The 18,122-nt window shown below is 60.5% G+C and overlaps 1 protein-coding gene across 4 annotated transcripts in view; it reads left to right on the forward strand.

Moving 5' to 3' along the window:
• The window catches only part of Plekhg5 (pleckstrin homology and RhoGEF domain containing G5), a 26,368-nt gene extending 8,252 nt beyond the window's left edge, over positions 1-18,116 (forward strand). The window contains exons 2-22 of one of the 4 annotated variants that reach the window (XM_033767600.1): positions 485-558; positions 8,078-8,207; positions 9,051-9,153; positions 9,474-9,534; positions 9,905-9,996; positions 10,083-10,219; positions 10,493-10,641; positions 11,204-11,392; positions 11,466-11,660; positions 12,470-12,565; positions 13,019-13,069; positions 13,168-13,317; positions 13,594-13,704; positions 13,816-13,965; positions 14,047-14,184; positions 14,270-14,389; positions 15,200-15,332; positions 15,402-15,517; positions 15,618-15,772; positions 16,127-16,903; positions 17,162-18,116. In XM_033767600.1, coding sequence (XP_033623491.1) covers positions 485-558; positions 8,078-8,207; positions 9,051-9,153; positions 9,474-9,534; positions 9,905-9,996; positions 10,083-10,219; positions 10,493-10,641; positions 11,204-11,392; positions 11,466-11,660; positions 12,470-12,565; positions 13,019-13,069; positions 13,168-13,317; positions 13,594-13,704; positions 13,816-13,965; positions 14,047-14,184; positions 14,270-14,389; positions 15,200-15,332; positions 15,402-15,517; positions 15,618-15,772; positions 16,127-16,903; positions 17,162-17,171 — 3,137 coding nt within the window. In that variant the 3' untranslated portion in view covers positions 17,172-18,116. Of the gene's footprint in view, positions 1-371; positions 559-5,487; positions 5,612-8,077; positions 8,208-9,050; positions 9,154-9,473; positions 9,535-9,904; positions 9,997-10,082; positions 10,220-10,492; positions 10,642-11,203; positions 11,393-11,465; positions 11,661-12,469; positions 12,566-13,018; positions 13,070-13,167; positions 13,318-13,593; positions 13,705-13,815; positions 13,966-14,046; positions 14,185-14,269; positions 14,390-15,199; positions 15,333-15,401; positions 15,518-15,617; positions 15,773-16,126; positions 16,908-17,161 lie in introns of those variants that run through there. The other 3 variants (XM_033767601.1, XM_010627859.2, XM_010627861.3) reach the window with 3 other exon arrangements.
• The last annotated feature ends 6 nt before the right edge of the window (positions 18,117-18,122 follow it).

An 18,122-nucleotide genomic window follows, 5' to 3' on the forward strand; every position in this document is an offset into this window, starting at 1 on the left:
CCGGCGGTGCAGGCTGCGGTGCGGGGCGCGTGGAGGGGGCGCCCTGCAGTAGCACCCCGCTTCTCCGCCCTGGACCACCCAGCCCTCCGGGGGAGGGGCAGATTGCAGGGGGCCAAGGGCAGGGCCGGACCTTACAGCAGGGTTCCCCCGGGTTTTCCCGCAGAGTGATTCGGATCTCTGGACTCCCTGCCCGGCTCCCATCCCTGCTGGGACCCCTCAGAACATGGGGTCACCAGCCCCCCCCCAAGTAGTAGGACAGCTGATCCTCAAAGCCCTTTCTTGCCGTGGAATCTGGACAAGAAAAGGGCTCTGCACACAGATTCCGGGCAGATAAGTTGACATTTAAAAGAGAAAAGGACGACGCTGACCTCCTTTGAAGGAGGACTGAGGACACCATTCCCCCGCTTCCCCGGTTGGGAAGCTGCTGGGCTGGGGAGCCTGGGCATCCTGCACCTGACTGATCCCCTCTGCTTCCCCTCCGCAGCCGACCAGAGCCCAGCTGAGCGGGGACGGCACTGCCAGAACCCAGCCTGCATGGACAAGCGCTGGGCCGCCAAGGTAGGAGGCTGGGCCCCACAAGTGGGGGGGGTGGAAGGGACTGGGCTCTTGCTGCCCTCTCTACCAAGCCTTGTGTCCATGGTGCTGGCACCCATGCCTCTGGGTAGGCGTGCGGGCAGCTAGTTTAGGGTGCACAGGGCTGTACCTGGCTCAGGAAAGGTGGGGGGGATTTGCAAAAATGAGGAGCCGCCTTTTGCTAAATTGAGACCTTCGCAGCAGCTCTGGGGTGATGGGCACTGCACCCCTGTGTCATAGATACGGGGCTCTGGTGCCCCAGGTTCTGGCGCCCCGCTGGCATCTGGCCATGCTTCAGGCTTGGATGTGGAGCAGGGACGCAGGGCTTGGTGAGCGTGATTGCGGCTTTGGGGATGACAGAGGGAAGAAGCTGGGGCCGCCTGGCCTTGGGTGTGGGGCTCCCAGAGAACAAGGTCAGGAAAAGGGACAGCAACAAAGGCATCACCCAGATGCCTCTGCCTGGGATGCTGGGGGCTTTGTGCCACATGCTTTCCGAGCTGGGTGCTTGGCTGTGGTGGCTCTGCAGGGCAGGTATTGTTTGGTTCAGAGAGGTCGTGTGACTTGGCCCGAGCCCTGCAGCCCATGTGAGATGGAGCCGGGTTTGGCCTCCACAACCTGCATTTGAGTGGCAATTGTAACTACTGTGTGGGCACCAAGGACTCACCTGTGCCTTCCTTCTGAGACAGTCCTATCCGGGTTCCCACTCAGGGATGGGTAAACTGAGTCACAGAGGGTCAAAGGGGCTAAACAAAGGAGACGTGAGTGGAAAGTGGGAGACCAGGGATTCGAAACCAGTACCCAGCTCTGTCATGCCACACAGCTAATCACTGTGTGGCTTGGCACTGCCAGCTACAGAAATCAGAGCAGCCAGCTCCCACCCCAGCTGCCCCAGACAGGGGCACATGATGAGAAGAACATGCAGGACTGCTCTGGGGGTGGCAGAGGAGGGGGTGCCTCCAGTTGCCGTGGTCACCGGGCAGGGGGGCTGCTGTGATGTCAGATACAATCTGCTGGCACGGCTGGCGCCTGGCACCGGGCTCTGCGTTGGCTGCTTTTCTCTCTCTGGGTGGGGGCTCCAGGCAATGCACACCCTGCCAGGGCCTGCAGAACCTGAGGCCTCTGCAGAGGCGACCCGGGGCCAGGACACCCTGTGGCAGCCCCCGGGCCCTGCCTGGAACCAGTAGAGCCTGCGTGGGGGCATCAGGCCCTGTCTCAGGAGAACCCCTGGGGACCAGCTTCATTGTGGGGGCACAGATGCCAGAGTGAGCGAGAGAGAGTTGAGGGGACATCCTGATGCAGAGGAGGAGGCCTCTGCAGACAGACTGGAGGAAGCAAGGGCGGAGGCCCAGGAAGGAGGTGCTGTGGGGCACAAGTGCCAGGCCAAGGTGACAGGAGCAGATAGCAGATCACTGTTGTCAGTGCTCACAGCCATTGCTGGGCCAAGGGTCCATGAACCCTGACGGAAGCCTGGGGTGGGCAAGGACACCACTGCCCAGAGAGGGGCAGGAACCTGTCCACCTCACAAGGCGCGGCCAGCAGACCCTGAGTGAGGTCTTTCTGATCCCCAACTCTGATTTATTGATGGATTGATTTTTTCTTTGTTTTGCACCTGGGATCGAACTCAGGACCTTGCACTTGCGAGGCAGTCGAGGTGCCACTGAGCTGCATCCTCGGCCCTTATTTATTTAAATTTTGAGACAGGGTCTTGCTTCTTAGCTATGTAGCTGTCCTTCGGAAAGCCCTAGGGGACAGTGATGTCCCTAACCCTCCCCTGAGCCTGGATGTTAAGTGCCCTGGCTTTGGTGTAGTCTCTTGCTACCTTGGGGATGGGTGAGGCCCTAGTTGCCGGCCCAGCCCAGCACATGCCGTGCTGCATGGCCCAGCTGTAATTGCTCTAGTCCCGCGTCCCCACTCCCCATGGCTGTTGTCCCCCTCACCCTGTGGGCCTGCTGTGGCCTGAGCCCCAGCCATGGCAAGGAGACCCATGTGTATGAATTAATGGGCAGAAACTCAGGTCGAGGGTTCAACAAGGTCCATGGCTGCGGTGGGGATCAGGGTCCCCATGGCTCCACCTCTCTTGGGGTGGAGTGGGCTTGGGTGCTTTCCCTGCCCTAGTGATCTTGGATTCAGCCCAGAGATCAGCTACGAGGAGCCTATGGGGGTGGTATTGGAAGGCAGGGAGTCCTGGAGAGGCCTGGCAGCCCAGGAGTCCCCAAGTTGGATAGGTGGAACAGTCCTCTTGGGGCCAGCATGGGGTACAAGGGGCCAGCCGCACCAGAGGCTATGTTGGGGAGGGGAGGAGGATGGCCTGCCTTCCAAAGTGGGGGACTCAGCCCTGCTGATTCCTCAGTAACCTGCCTCAAATTGAGGCAGGTGCCCTGGGACATTTGCTACTTCCTTGCCCTTCCCTGTTCTCCCCTTGCTTCCCCAGCATCCAGGGCCATGCAGGGGCCTCAGGCAGGACATTCTGGAGGAGTGGACAGAGAGGGAGGGGTGGGGTGGGGGAGGTAGACCCCAGAACCTCTCTCTGTTCCTTCCCAAGGAAGCTTCTGTGTGGCCTTGGGGAAGGGGGTGCCCAGAGTCCAATTGGGCCTCCCGGGCCCTGATTGTGGGGTCAGAGATCTAGGCCTCCCCTGAGCCCCGATCCAGAGTGGGACCACCCAAGGGGAAATGTCCCATGCTGTGGTCCCTGCACTCTGGCCAGCTGCCTGGTGGCCCCAGACCCACCTGGAGGACAAAGGATGAGGCCCAGGCAGAGGGGAGGAGGAGGAGGAGGAGCCAGGGAGCCCAGTCACCTGGCAGAGCTGCCCCACCCTGATAGGCCTGCTCAAGCTTGCAGGCTCCACCCTTGAGTTTCTGAGGTGCCAGCAGGGCCTTGGGGTGCTGAGCCTTGCTAGGGAGGCCCTGGTAGGGTCACTGCTGTGGCCAGGTGCCTGGGCTCCTGGTTCTGGGCTATTTGGCCTGGGATCCTGTCCTAGACCTGTGGTTTCTGCTGGGCCCTGGACTCATTCTCCAGCCGGCCCCCACTGGGGTCCCAACCCACTGTTGGACCCGGATGCCCCAGGTCCCTGAGATGCTGTCTGCTTTCCCAGAGCTGAGGAGATGGTGCTGGGGGCTGCTTTGGGGGCTCCATTATTCATCAGCCTCTGTGTCTGGTTTCAGGGTGTCAGTTTCTCAGGCCTGCAGCCTGCCAGGCTGTGGTGTGGCCCCCTCCTCAGGAAGTCATGGCCTGGGCTCTCCTGGGCCTGCTCTGAGAGGTCCCAGCTCCCTACCCTAGAGAGGAGGGGAGCCCGGGAGCTGGGAGCACCCCTGCCCTGCAGGCTTGGGCCCTCTACTCTGCTTCTTCGGCCCTGGCGTCTAGGCCTGGAGGGGTTCTCAGGAGTGGGTCTTTGCCCTGGCTGGCATGGCTGAGTGACGGCATGACTCAGAGACATCTGGGCCCAGTCCCTTATGTCCCCTGGGAGGGAGGTGACCTGCCCTGGCCCAGCCCTGGTCTCTACTTGGTGCAACCTGCTTACCCCAGGGGATTCTCCCCATGCTGGCTGTGGGAGCTCCCTGCCCCCAAGAGGGGGCATCAAGACTCTGTGCCCAGCCTGCCCTGTGTGAGGCCCAGGGGTGTGGTGCTCCCCACTTACACCCTGCTGGCCTTGGTACAAGTCACATGACCTCTCCAGGCCTTGGTGTCTTTCTCTCTGGTAAGCTGGGGCCATCACAGTAGCTCTTCCTTGCAGTCTCAGAAGTGGGGTTTGCTGCCTCCAGTTCTTGGCTCAGGTGTGACTTTTGGGGTCACTCAAGAGAAGGTCTCTTTCTACCTGGGGACAGCAGCAAGGATGGGGGCTGGTAAAGACCCCCAGCACGGAGGCGGAAATGCACCTGCAGGCCCAGCAGGCTCAAGGTCACGCGTCCTAGGAAGGAGACCCTTTGGCTGACACCCCTGTCCCTGAGTCCCTCCTCTGCCCTCACACATGCGTCTGTTCCTTGATGTCACTAATGTGTGGGCGCTGAGGACACAGCGGGACGACCAAGGTCCTGGGCCTCTGGCAGGGCTGTCCTAGCAAGAGATGACAAAATGCACAAAGAAATGAGGAAGTTGGCAGTGGTCACAGTTGCTTAGAAGGGGGCCGGGATTTAGCTCAGGGCTTCCTCCGCCTGCCTCTAGAGTGCAAGGAACTGAGTTTGATCCCCGGTACCAAAACAAAAAACAAAAAACCCCACAAATGCTTAGAAGGAATCAGTTCAGTTTTGGAAGACGAAGAGAGGATGGGCGAAGGGGCATCTTGGAGAGCCTTCCTTGAGGAGGTTGAGTTGGAGTAGGGGCCCAGTGCCAGCGCTGCAGAGGTTGGGGTGCAGGGAGTTCCGGACGGAGAGCATGCAGGGGGTGAAGGCCTGTGGGGTGCAGGGACACCTCTCGAGGAGGCACCTCGGGATCCAAGTCAGAAGCTTGGTCTCGGCCCTGTCTGTGTACTTTATCTCTCTGTCGCTTTGCCTCCTGGTTGACCGCTGGGGACAGCGCTGCCTTCCCCTGCCCTGGGAAGGAGTGCAAAAGCGCTCTGAAACCACACAGTGGGGACCCCAGCACCCCATTCCAAGGGGTTGGGAGCGCCCCTCCCCGGTGGGGATCCAGTCTGGAGCAGCAGGGACCTGAGGACCCAAGGTGGGCTTCGGGTTTTCCTGCTTCACCGGCCTCGCTGTGCTCTGGGGGAACGGAGATTCCTGGGATGAGCTGGGAGCTTCCCGGAGTGCCTGGGGAAGTTGTCCCTGTCATGCCTTGCCCTCCTGTGTCAGGCCTCCAGGAAGGGTGTGTGGGCGCCGTGGCCCTGGGCTCGGTCAGGGCTCTGCAGGGAGTCACCAGCTCCAGTCCCTGGGCGGTACAGCCACACAATGGCAGGAAGCTGGGCCTCCGCTTTGTCTAGTGCGGCACAGACTGCAGCTTCCTCCAGCCAAGATGGGGACTGGGCCGGGCGTCTCTGCACACCCAGGAGCCTCCGGGCCAGGCCCTGGGCCGCTCTCCCTGGACTCCTGTGGCAGCAGAGACCAGGTATGGATAGGGGTGAGGCCAGCCGGGGTGCACAGCTGTGGCCCCAGGTCCCTGAGTGGCTGCCCACTGTGACGGGGGCTGGGCCTCAGGCATCCCTGCTCCCGTCCTTACAGGGCCCTCGGTGCTGGCCTGTGTCTGGAGACCCTGGCCACCCCTCCCGCTTTCTTCCTGTGTCACCCTGCTCCTTGCCTCCAGACCCATCCCTGTGCGAGGTGCTTCTGGTGCCCCATGTGGCACTCCCTCTGGGACCCCCCTCTGTTGTATCTGGACAGTGGCTTTGGGGGTGCCTTGTGACCTTCCCTCCCCTCCCTGGGGCTGAGCCCTGCGGACTTCCCCCACCTCACCCCACCCCACTCCAGGAGTCCCTCCCTCAGAAGCCAGCTTGGTGGGTGTTTGGGGGTCACCTGGGTCCAGGAGAAAGGGCCTCCTTGATTTGGTGCTGGGGAGACCCCAGCTGTGGAGGAGCTGGGCAGACCCTGTGGTTTGGGGGAACCCTGCCCACCCAGCTTTGGCTGTGGAGCTAGGCCCCTGATATTCTGGGTGTTTCTGGAACTTTGCCCCGAATCTGACTTGCTTGATAGGATTTGCTTGGAAACAGAGCCTGACCTTCCTGATGCCCTGATGTCCCCCAGCCTGGGCTGCATCAGCCATTGAGGTGGCCAAAGCCAGGGCTGGGAGATGAGTGTGCAGACCCTCGGGGGAGCCTTGGCTTCCACAGAGGGGCACAGAGCATTGGCTGATGAGTGACTGGCCATGGGGTACGGGTCACTGTGTGGAATCTGCCCTGTGTATATTAGATTAGTGTGAAAACAAGATCGTGTAGCTCACAATCACTTCTCTTAGTTCTGATACCTAAGATATCTGAGATGCAAGTATCAGCAGGGCCAAAAGGCTCTGGGGGAAGATGCTTCTGGACCTTTTCCAGCTTCTGGGGACCCACATGTCCTTCCTCTCTCCTTAGGGTGCCCAAATCCTAACTTATTCCCTTGCGAGGACCCTGTTTACAGGGTGCTCCTTGGGGCACTGGTCAGTAGGACATGGTGTCTTTCTGGAAGGGACACAGTCACCCTGTGACGCCCGACATCTGGGTGGGAGGGAGCCGCTGTGCCCCGTTGGAGCCACTTATTAGTGTCTGGTTGAGCAGGGATCCTGACACTGGTGGGGTGGGGTCCTGTGGGAGCTGCCTGGGCCCTGGGCTTTGGGAGAGGGGTTTTATTTTTGTGAGTGTTTTACATGTTTGTTTTTGAGGCTGAAGCAGGTCCCAGGGACTGTGTGTGTCCAGTGCTGGGTCCAAGGGCAGTGGAGGAGACCTTGGTGACCAGAGCAGAGTGGGAGTGGTGGCTTGAGCCCCTTGCAATGCTGAGGGGATGAGAACGCAATGACAGAGGGGGTGGGAAGGTCCCCAGGGCGGCTGGCAGGAGCCACCCACGCAGTCCCTGGATGCAAAGACCTGGAGCTGCCTGGAGAGCGGCAAGAATCAGTGTCCCTGCTGAGGGACCTCTCTGCCGGGTGTCCTGGCTGCCCTGAGTATGGGTGTTGGCTCCACAGTGTCCTGGCCTGGACACTCACCCTGAGGCTGTCGGAGGCCACCACTAATCTTTTTTTAATCTTTAGCGTGGTAAATTGCTAATATTTTGTTAAAAGTTTGCACATCTGTATTTCTAAAAGATATTGGTCCACACTGGGCTGGGGATTTAGCTCAGCAGTTCAGTGGCCTGCCTTGCAAACACAAGGACCCAAGTTCCAATCGCTGGTACCAAAAAAAAAAAAAAAAAAAAAAAAAAAAAAAAATTGCCCAGGGAGCCCCCTACTCTGGTACTGGGGTTGAACTCAGGGTTTTTGCATGGAGCCATGCACTCCACCCTTTTTTTGTTTCCTGTTTGGAGATAGGGTCTCTCGAAGTCCCTAAATTGCCCAGGTTAGGCTGAACTTGCAGTCCTCCTGCCTCAGCCTCCCATGTGCTAGGATTATAAGCATGCGCCACCACACTCAGCTCCCTCTTATTCTTTTAATTTTATTTTGAGGCAGGGTCTCACTATAAGCTGCCCAGGCTGGCCTTTAACTTGCATTCCTTCTGCCTCAGCCTCCCAAGTAGCTGGGATCGCAGGTCTGTGCTGTCACATCTGGCTGTGGGCCCCTTCTGATGGCTGGTTTCCCTGGAAAAGCAGGATGCCAACTGGCAGCAAGGCCCAGGCCCCTGTGTTACATCAGCAGGGCTCAGAGTGAGGGCAGTGGGCCTGGGCACAGGAAGCTAAGGGTGCTCCGGGGCCAGTGCTGAGCTGGCCAAGGCGAAGAGCAGCCGACTTCCTTTCCTGTGTGGGCAGCAGGGAGAGGCCTGGCGCCCAGCCCTGTGTTCCTGGTCTTGAGTCTCCCCCTGGGTGGGGGTTTTGCTCCTCTGGGCGTCCCTGGGCACCGCCCACACCACCCTGCATTGCTCACCTGTGGTCCCCTTGCCCATGCCCACAGGTATGCCACCATGCTGACTGCCAGCAGCTGCACTGCCGGGGGCCCCTCAACCTCTGCAAGGCCTGTGACAGCAAGTTCCACAGCACTGTGCACTATGACAGCCATGTCCGCTTCGACCTGCCCCCTCAAGGTAAGCCCAGCAAGCCCCCAGCTGGCTCTGAGCCCTGGGCTGGCGAGGGGACAGCCTTTTTGTTTTGGTACTGGGGATCAAAGTAGGATCCTTCGGCTTGCAAGGCAGGTGGTAGAACCACTGAGCTAAGTCTCTGGCTAGGACAGCCTTTTGGTAGCCTCTGGACCCCTGATAGGGACATCGGAAGGGCAAGGCGCTCTTGTAGACAGTGGACCCCAAGTGCATGGCTGGCCCAGCCTTGTCTCCAGGGCAGGCCTGGCTGTCCTAATGCTGGTGCTGCTGGTTCTCACCCCACAGCTGGCCCAGGGCCATGGAGAGCCCCCGCTTCCTGTGCTTCCTGACATAGAGCCTGGGCCCTCTGCCAGCTGCTATAAGGCACTAGGGCCTGGGAGCAGGGACCTCCCTTGCCTGCCCTCCTGGCTCTTGGAGGCACAAAGGGTTGCCCCCCATCTGCCTGTCAGGACCTGGGGACTTCAAGGTGTGGTCACAGCAGTCGGGAAGGGAGGCCTGAAAGGAAGAGCTCGGACTTGGATCCCTGCTTGTAACAGTCAGAGCCAGGGCTTCATTACCCTTACTTTATGGAAGGGTAAAGTGAGGCTGTGGGTGGGTTGGTATTTGGGGTGGGTCCCGCCTGGAGTGTCTGTCATTCAAGGAGCTTTTCATCCCTTTGGGTCTTGGGATGATGGCCAACAACCCCCTCTCCTGGAAGAACCGAGGCCCCCAGCTCCTTGGCTGGGGTCACAAGGGGCACAGACTGTGTCCCCCTGGAGGTGGCTGTGTTCTAGGGCTAAGGAGGGGCCACGGCTCTGTCCTTGGCCAGCGCCCTCCGCACTTTCTGTCAAGGCTCTGTCCTGGCCCGGAATGTGTCCACCCGGTCGTGCCCACCCCGCACCAGCCCTGTGGTGGACTTGGAGGAAGATGAGGAAAGCACTGCGGATGGCAAAGGGTAGGTGGGGACAGGTGGGCAGTGGGGGTGCCAGGGGAGACACCCAGGGAGCAGATGCTAAGGCCAAGCCAGGGGAGCCTTCCCAATCCCGGGGGAATCCGTGGAGCCCTGGAGAAGGGCACCCCAGGCTGCTCAGCCCCAAACCGGTTGTGACTCCCGCAGTGGTCACCAGAGGGCGCATAGCCATGTGTGGGCCCAGCCTGCCTGAATAATTTATCTCCTGCGATGAGCAAGAGGTGGGGGCGTGGCCTTGGCCCCCCACTCACACTGCCCTGAGAAGGCCCACTTGTACCTTCATCTCCCCCACCGCTTCCCTGCAGGGACCGGAAGACCACAGGCCTGAAACTTTCTAAGAAGAAGGCGAGGAGGAGACACACAGATGTGAGGAGACCCCAGGGCTGGCTGGGGGACCCCCAGACATCCCCTGCTGCACCCAGCTCCTCCTCTCCCTGAGGCTGGGTCTCCAGGAGGAGGAACGGGGTCTGAACCGAGTGTGTCCCGCAGCCTGCGCTGGGTCTGCCCACCTGGCCCTAATCGGGGTGCTCCCCAGGGCTGCCACCTGGCTCTAATTGGGGTGCTCTCCGGCTCCCTGGTAGGAGGGGTGCTGCAGGGGGCCTCCGGAGGTGGTGGAGGGAGAGCTGATGGGATCCCAGCCTCCACTTCCTGTTGGGCTCCTCATCCGGGACTGTGGACTGGGGCAGGCAGGGGCCAAGGGTGACAGTGGAGAAGCTGACGCCCCCTGTGGTCTCAGGACCCCAGCAAGGAGTGCTTCACCTTGAAATTCGACCTGAATGTGGATTTGGAGACAGAGATCGTCCCTGCCTTGAGGAAGAAGTCGCTGGGGTAGGGCTGTGGGAACATGGGTAGGGTGTGTGGATGGGGCGGGATGCATGGCTGTCTCCTAACATCCACACCTCCTTCCGGGACAGGGAGGTGCTGCTGCCCGTGTTCGAAAGGAAGGGCATCGCCCTGGGCAAAGTGGATCTCTACCTGGACCAGTCCCACACACCACTGTCCCTCACTTTCGAGGCCTACAGGTTTGGGGGACACTACCTGAGAGTAAAAGGTGAGCGGCAGGCTCTGCGTGCTGCTGCCTGGGCAGGGGGCAGGTGGCAGGGCCTCCAGTGATGGGAGCCCCTCCTAGGCTGCTCGGATCCCCATTGGCCGGCCCCAGTGGGCTTATCACCTTGTAGGTGGTGCTGCGGTGCTTCTGGTGCCAGTGCTGGTGGGTGGCAAGGGGAGGGCAAGCAGGCCTGGGCCTGATCTCCAGGGAGAGGACTGGGTGCCCCTCTGGGTCCAGGTGCTGAGCACCCTTTCTTGTCCCCTTGAACCTCCCCAGCCAAGCCGGGGGATGAGGGCAAGGTGGAAAGGAGCGTGAAGGACCCTAAGTCTCTGAGCCTCCCACTCTTGCGGCCGGCGGCTGGGGCTGGGCCCCCTGTGCTGGAACGTGTGGATCCCCAGAGCTGCCGAGAGAACCTTGAGGCCTCGGTGAGACCTCGAGGTGGGGTGGGGCCTCAGAAGGGGAGATGGGGCTGTAGCATGGGGACCCTTTCTGACCTAGCTTCAGGACGGTGGATCTTCAGGTGCCAGGGCCTGGGAGTCCTGCTCACATGCGTGTGAATGTGTTGCTGCTTGGGAGTGAGGCCGTGGCACTGTGAGTGTGTCCTGCTGTGGATTCATTCGGAGATGTGCTTGGAGGTGCCTCTGAGTGAGAGAGAGAGAGAGAGAGAGAGTGTGTGTGTGTGTGTGTGTGTGTGTGTGTGCGCGTATGCATGCACATGTGTGCACATGCACTTGAGTTTCTTTCCCCCACTGCTTCGTGCTTGTAGTTGGGGACAACAGTCAGGTGTCCCGGGAGGGTGAGGCAGGATTGCTGCCAATTTGAGGCCACCCTGGGCTACGTAGTGAGATGTTGTCTGTGTCTCAGGTGAGGTGGTGCCTAGGGAAGGGATGCAGAATCTCCCATATCCCTGCAGGGACCTGGAGACCCTGGGGGGCCATGGGGGATGGGAGCTGGCCGTGACCCTCCCCCGCCTCTCCCACCCTGTAGGCTCCTGGCCGCCGGCGCAAGAACATGTCAGAGTTCTTGGGGGAGGCCAGCATCCCGGGCCAGGAGCCCCCTGTGCTCTCCAGCTGCTCTCTGCCCAGCGTTGGCCCCAGTGACAGCTGGAAGAACCGGGCAGCCAGTCGCTTCAGTGGCTTCTTCGGCTCCAGCCCCAGTGCCAGTGGCCTGGGCCGGGTACGTGGGCCCCGGGTGGGGGAATGCACGGCTGGTGGCTGGCCCGCTGGACTGACCCCGCACCACCTTCCAGGAGCTGGACAGGATGGAGCAGCTGGAAGCCAAGCTGCATGCCTACAGCCTCTTCGGGCTGCCCCGGCTGCCCCGCCAGCTGCGCTTCGACCATGACTCCTGGGAGGAAGAGGAGGAGGAGGACGAGGACGAGGACACAGACCGCGCCTGCCCGTGGCTGGAGGACAGCTGGCGGGAGCTCATTGAGGGGCACGAGGTGGGCACAGCTCTTGGGGACGGAGATGGGTGTTCCATGGGGAAACAGGCCCGGAGGGAGTAGTGAGCTGCCTGGCTGTGGCAGCAGAGCAGGGCCGGACCAGGTTGTGTTTTATATACATTGTTATTGGGGTCTGTTTGCAGTACATAACATTTCGTTCTCCTTAGGGGGTAGATCCATACACTTACCACATCTTAATTGTTCTTATTGTCCTTTCCTTCCCTCCTCTCCTTCCCTTCCTCTCTGGATCTCCTTCCTAATCGCAAAAGATCTATCTCGCTGTTTCCTATTCCCTATTATTTATTTATTTATTTATTTATTTTTGGTACTGGGGATCAAACTCAGGCCCTTGTGCTTGCAAGGCAGGCAGCGGAACCACTGAACTAAATCCTTGGCCCCATCCTCTCTTTTATTTTTTTAAAATTATTTAATGAGTGCTTCTCATGTAAGAGAGCTATGTGATTATTTAAGCTTGTGTGTCTGATTTGTTACACTTAACGTTATAGTCACAAGGTGCATCCACTTTCCTGCAGATAGATGGCTCAAGCCTGTCCTTCATGGCAGAGTAGTACTCCACTGGGTGTAAACCCCACATTTTTGTTAACTAGTCATCTGTTGGTGGACATATAAGCTGTTTCCAAGATTTAGCTGTTAGGAGTTGTGCTGCTATAAACATGGGTGTGCATGTATCACCACGGTGTGAGACCTCGGTGTCTTGACTGTGATCATTCGTCCACACGGGGAAGGAGGCCTGAGGGACCACCAGGCCTTCCCTCCCTCCCTCCCTCACCTGCCTGGCCTCCCTCTAGAAGCTGACCCGGCGGCAGTCCCACCAGCAAGAGGCGGTGTGGGAACTTCTGCACACCGAGGCCTCCTACATCCGGAAACTGCGGGTCATTACCAATGTGAGTGTGCCCCCGCCTGCTTGCCTGCTCCCTAGGCCTGCGGAAGGGGTGTCCCTGGAACGGGGTTCCCACGGGTGCTGGAGGGGCCTTTCAGGATTAACACGGGCAAGGCCTCAGCCATTCACTCAGCGGCTACTTCTGAACAGCTGCTGTGTGCCAGGTGCCCAGGTGCCGGCACCTCAGGGGGACAGGGTGGGTAGGCGCTGTGGGATTCCAGAGGTGGACTTGGGGGTCTGAAGAGGACTTCCTGGAGGGAGGACTCTAGTCCCCTAGGAAACCCAGAGGCTCAGCCAGCCAGAGGTGAAGGGGAGAATTCCAGGCCCCAGGAGCTTCCCTCCAGGTGGCGTCATGGCAGAGTGACTCCGGCTGGGCCAGGGGGCTTGTGGCTCACAGGTGTGAAGGGCCTCTCGGAAGGGGAGTGGGAAGGGGCCTGAGTTGTGTCCCACCCCATAGCTGTTCCTGTGCTGCCTCCTGAACTTGCAAGAGTCCGGGCTGCTTTGCGAGGTGAGGCAGGCTGGGGGCGCGGCTAGGTGGGTGCCCTGGGGGCGGGGCTGAGGTACAGGGGCGGGGCGTTCGCTGAGCCGACCGCCCCTACCCGGCAGGTGGAGGCGGAGCGGTTGTTCAGTAACATCCCGGAGATCGCTCGACTGCACCGAACGCTGTGGGGCAGCGTGATGGCACCGGTGCTGGACAAGGCGCGGCGCACGCGGACGCTGCTGCAGCCCGGGGACTTCCTCAAAGGCTTCAAGATGGTACGGGCAGGGCCACTGAGGCAGGGCTGGGCAAAGGCTCCGGGGCTCGGACGCTGTCTGGCCATCGCTGTTCAGTCCCCGACCAGTGACCCCGGGGGACCCCTATCGGCCGCTCGGGTTTGAATCTTCGCGTGTCTATATGCCCTGTCATCTGGCATTTGTCATTCACTCGCCTGGAAAGTAGGATGAGCTGGCTGCCTAGGGAGGTCGTGAAAGCGCGGTAGGGACGCGCTCGGAACGCGTGGTCACCGGTGCTGTGGTTTTGCCCCGGCCCAGTTCGGTTCCCTGTTCAAGCCCTACATCCGCTACTGCATGGAGGAGGAGGGCTGCATGGAGTACATGCGCGGCCTGCTGCGCGACAACGACCTGTTCCGTGCCTACGTCACGGTGAGGACTCCAAGGCTCCGGACCTAGGGCCCAGAGTGGGTGGGCTTGACCAGTCGATGGGCGGGGTGTGATGGTGGGCGTGTCACGTCGCCCCGCCCTTCCCGGCTGCAGTGGGCCGAGAAGCATCAGCAATGCCAGAGGCTGAAGCTCAGCGACATGCTGGCCAAGCCCCACCAGCGCCTCACCAAATACCCACTGCTGCTCAAGTCGGTGCTGAGGAAGACGGATGAGCCGCGAGCCAAGGAGGCTGTCGTCACCATGGTAACCGGGTGGTGGGCAGGGCTTCCCCAGCTCTCCTCCCCTCCAGGCCCTGGACCTAAAGCCCCCGACGCCCTTCCGCAGATCAGCTCTGTGGAGCGCTTCATCCACCACGTGAACGCGTGCATGCGGCAGCGGCAGGAGCGGCGGAGGCTGGCAGCCGTGGTGAGCCGCATCGACGCCTATGAGGTGGTAGAGGGCAGCAACGACGAAGTGGACAAGGTGGGCGCGAGTATCGGTGGGTCGGAGGTCGAGGCCCTGGACTCCGGGAGGGCCTTGACCTGCCCCGCCCTGCGCCCCGCCCCAGCTCCTGAAGGAATTTCTGCACCTGGACCTCTCGGCGCCCATCCCTGGAGCCTCACCGGAGGAGACGCGGCAGCTGCTGCTTGAGGGCAGCCTGAGGATGAAGGAGGGGAAGGACGGCAAGGTGACCGCCTCACTGGCCACGCCCACACCTGCTCTATGGGCGGGGCCTCACTTCCTGAAAACCAGAGACTCCGTGATCACTGAGGGAGGATTATGTGCCTGCTGATTACTTTTGTTTTTAGTATACCGGATTGAACCCAGCGTTTGCACAGCGCTTTGTTCTTACACCTTTTGTTTTTTATTTCGAGACAAGGTCTTGTTATGATTCCCAGGCTGGGCTCAAACTTGTGATGCTCCTGCCTCAGCCTGCCAGCCACCTGCTGGGCCACCATGCCAGGGTTGCCCTTTATTCCTTATGATCCAGAGGGGGTCACAGCCCACAGAGCTGGGAGAAGGCACATTTCGTGAAGGCTGTTAACCCTTCAGAAGTTTGGGAGCCAAGAGCCAGCAAATTGTGATTTTAAAATAAACTCCCTTTTCCTATTTTGAAAGTAAACTGATAGTGAAAATAAGCCTGGGGTCGGGTATTTAGCTCAGTGGTTCTGCTGCCTGCCTTGCAAGCTGAAGGACCTGAGTTCAATCCCAGTACAAAAAAAAAAAAAAAAAGTCTGCATCTCAATAAAAGAAACTGATCTTTGTTTTAACTTCACTCAAAATTTCAAGGGGGAGCTGGGTGTGGTATGCACACCTGTAATCCCAGCACTTGGGAGGCTGAGGCAGGAGGATCACTGTGAGTTCAAGGCCAGCTTGGCATACATGGCAAGACCCTGTCTCAGCCAAAGAATTTCAAGGGGAAGGGTACAGGGAAAGCGTGTGATCCAGACTGAGGTGCTGTAGCAACCCCAGGAGTCCCTCCTGTCCCTGACCCCAGATGGATGTGTACTGCTTCCTCTTCACCGATCTGCTCCTGGTGACCAAGGCCGTAAAGAAGGCTGAGAGGACCAAGGTCATCAGGCCACCACTACTGGTGGACAAGATCGTGTGCCGGGAGCTCCGGGACTCCGGTGAGGCAGGGGCTGTGCGGGGCAGGGCTCCAGTTCTGGCTGATGCTAATGTGGACCTTATCTCATCAGGCTCCTTCCTCCTCATCTACCTGAACGAGTTCCACAGTGCTGTGGCCGCCTACACATTCCAGGCCAGCGGCCAGGCCTTGTGCCAAGGGTGGGTGGACGCCATTTACAATGCCCAGGTGACAACGTAGTGGCCAGTAGGTGGGTTGTGGGCAGGGGAGTGTGAGGGCTGCTGGTCATAGCTCACTCTGCCCCTGTGCCCACTGACCCTACCCACAGGACCAGCTGCAGCAGCTGCGTGCCCAGGAGCAGCCTGGCAGCCAGCAACAGCTGCAGAGACTGGAGGAGGAGGAAGAGGAGGAGAGCAGCACTTCGACTGCCAGCTCTCCCACCATCCTGCGCAAGAGCGGCGACAGCTTGGACTCCCAGCACGGGTACATTTCCTCGGCCCCTCATGGGTCGCAGCAGCGCAGGGTCTCTGGGCTCCAAAGCTCCAAAGTTGACACTGGGCAGGGCCCACATCCTCTTCCTCAGAAGCCTCATGTTGTAAACCGGGTGTGGGTGCTTAGAGTGGCGCTGTCTCTCAGCAGTGTGGCAGGGAGAACAGTTCTCGGCTTGAGGGCCATCTCTGACTCAGTGTTGGGAGCTGAGACCGTCACTGTGGTCTGTAGAGGGCACCGAAGCCCAAAGGTCTGAGCCTCGAGCTCCTGGGCACAGCTATAAACCTCTGCACTGCCACTGTGGGTCACTGCAGGCCTTCTGGGCTCACTCTTCTCCTGACCCCACAGTGCTTCCGAGAGCTCCACCGAGACCCTGGCCGTGGTTGTGGTGGAGCCTGGGGAGATGCTGTCATCCCCTGAGTTTGGCAGTGGCCCCTTCGGCTCCCAGTCAGATGAGACCTCTCTGGGCACCACTGCATCCTCCATCACGCCCACCAGTGAGCTGCTGCCCCTGGGCCCGGCGGATGGCCTCTCTTGCTCCATGGACTCAGCCTACGGCACCCTGTCCCCCAGCTCCCCACAGGACTTCGCAGCCCCAGCCTCCGTGGTAGAGCCCATGCCCCAACCTGTAGAGTCACCACGAGCCCCTTTACCCCCACCCTCACCCTGTCACCGCTGCCGCGCGCCAGTCCAGCTTCTGCCCCACCCATTCTACCTGCTCAAGTCTAAGTCCGAAGCCAGTCTCCTCCAGCTGCTATCTGGGGCTGCCCCCCATGGGGCACACCCAGCTCCCAGCCGCAGCCGTTCTGAGCTCTGCCTGGCTGCTCCCACCCCAGCCACTAGGACTCAGTGCTCTCCTCAGGAAGTGGGGCCTAGCTGGGACTGTCAGACACCTATCCCAGCCAGTGGCCCTGGGCCATTGGAGGTGCAGAACAGAGCCAGCTGCCAGGCCGGGTATCCTGCAGGCCCAGCCAAGAGGAGCTACAGGGAGCTGCCCTCAGGGGCCTCTCCCCTGGCCCAGCCTGGGCCCCCTCCAGGTCTCTCAGCCCAGCACAGGAAGCTGACCCTGGCCCAGCTGTACCGAATCAGGACCACCCTGCTGCTGAACTCCACACTTACTGCCTCGTGAGTGGCCTAGCCAGAGTCGGGGGCAGGTGGCTCAGTGTGATGGCATCAGTAGTACTGAGCTGTGGTGATGGGGAGGGGCATAGTCCTGACTGGGTGTGTTAGCATTTGGGAATGGATGGGCAAGGGGCTGTAGATCTGCCCCAGTGCTGGGGCACAGGTGTCTGTGAGCAGCAGCAGAGGGGCCTGAGGGCAGGGCAGGAAGGACTTCCCCATCCTTCCTCTAAGGAAGGGTCTCTTCACCTCCATACCTTGCAGGGAGGTCTGAGCAGAGGGCATCTGCTAACCAGGAGACAGCAGACACAGGTCTCCTAGGAGTATGGTACCTGCTCTAGCTGCCACCTCTGGTGGCATGGGTTGAAGTGCCAGGCTGGACTGCTGCCTACCACCCTGGCTGATTTGCGCTCGCCGGACTGGATGGGGTGGAGGATGGCCCCACAGAGCCCCTGACCATGCTACAGCACGTCCCCGCCTGTCCAGAGTCCCCTGACCCCAACTCCTGAGGTCACCAGCTCTGACCCTCTGGGCTTGGCTTGGGGGGGGTGCCAGTCCCACTGCCACCCTCATCTGGCCTCAGAGGGGACTGCCCCTGTCCCCAGCACCCTCCCTCCCAGTCCTTCTGGCCACCCCAGCTCGGGCTGAATCTGTAAAGCAGTGTATTTATTGAGCTATGATTCTTTTATAAAGACTTGTCTGCATTCCCCCGGAGAGTCCTGTCTTCTGGGCCCCCCCTTTCTTTACCCAGGTGATGGAGTCCCAGTGGCTCTGCTCTGTGCCCCTCCAGCAATGGAGGGGCCCTGTGGGAGGCACTGAGGGGCAGACTACAGTAGCGGGGTGGGAGTGGTACCAGGCCAGTGTCCCAGGGCCAGGAGGGAGCTCACTGTGAGTTTTCATTCCTGCAGGTGACGTCCCAAGCTCTGGGAGGGCACTCCCAAGGACTCTGGACTGAGTCCCCCTGGGGGGGGTCTCCCCCCAGGGGACTTTTGGGTACTTTCCTTTCCGCCCCCCACCCTTCATGTGCCTGGCCACAGCGTCCTAGCGCAAAGTCCCTAGCCCCGGCTTCCCCACTGGACACTGGTTCTCAGGGTTGGGGCCAGGTCGAAGTGGCGGGCGTCAGGCGGGCGGAGGGTGGACTGGGGGAGTCCATGGTTGGGCAGGGACCCGTGCCCTGCTTGGGGCGTCAGAGAACTGCGGCCTCTCCCGGCCCGCCACGCCCCCT

This window comes from Fukomys damarensis, unplaced genomic scaffold (genome assembly GCF_012274545.1).
Source record: "Fukomys damarensis isolate Sample0158 unplaced genomic scaffold, DMR_v1.0_HiC HiC_scaffold_23, whole genome shotgun sequence".
In the NCBI taxonomy this organism is placed as follows: Eukaryota; Metazoa; Chordata; class Mammalia; order Rodentia; family Bathyergidae; genus Fukomys; species Fukomys damarensis.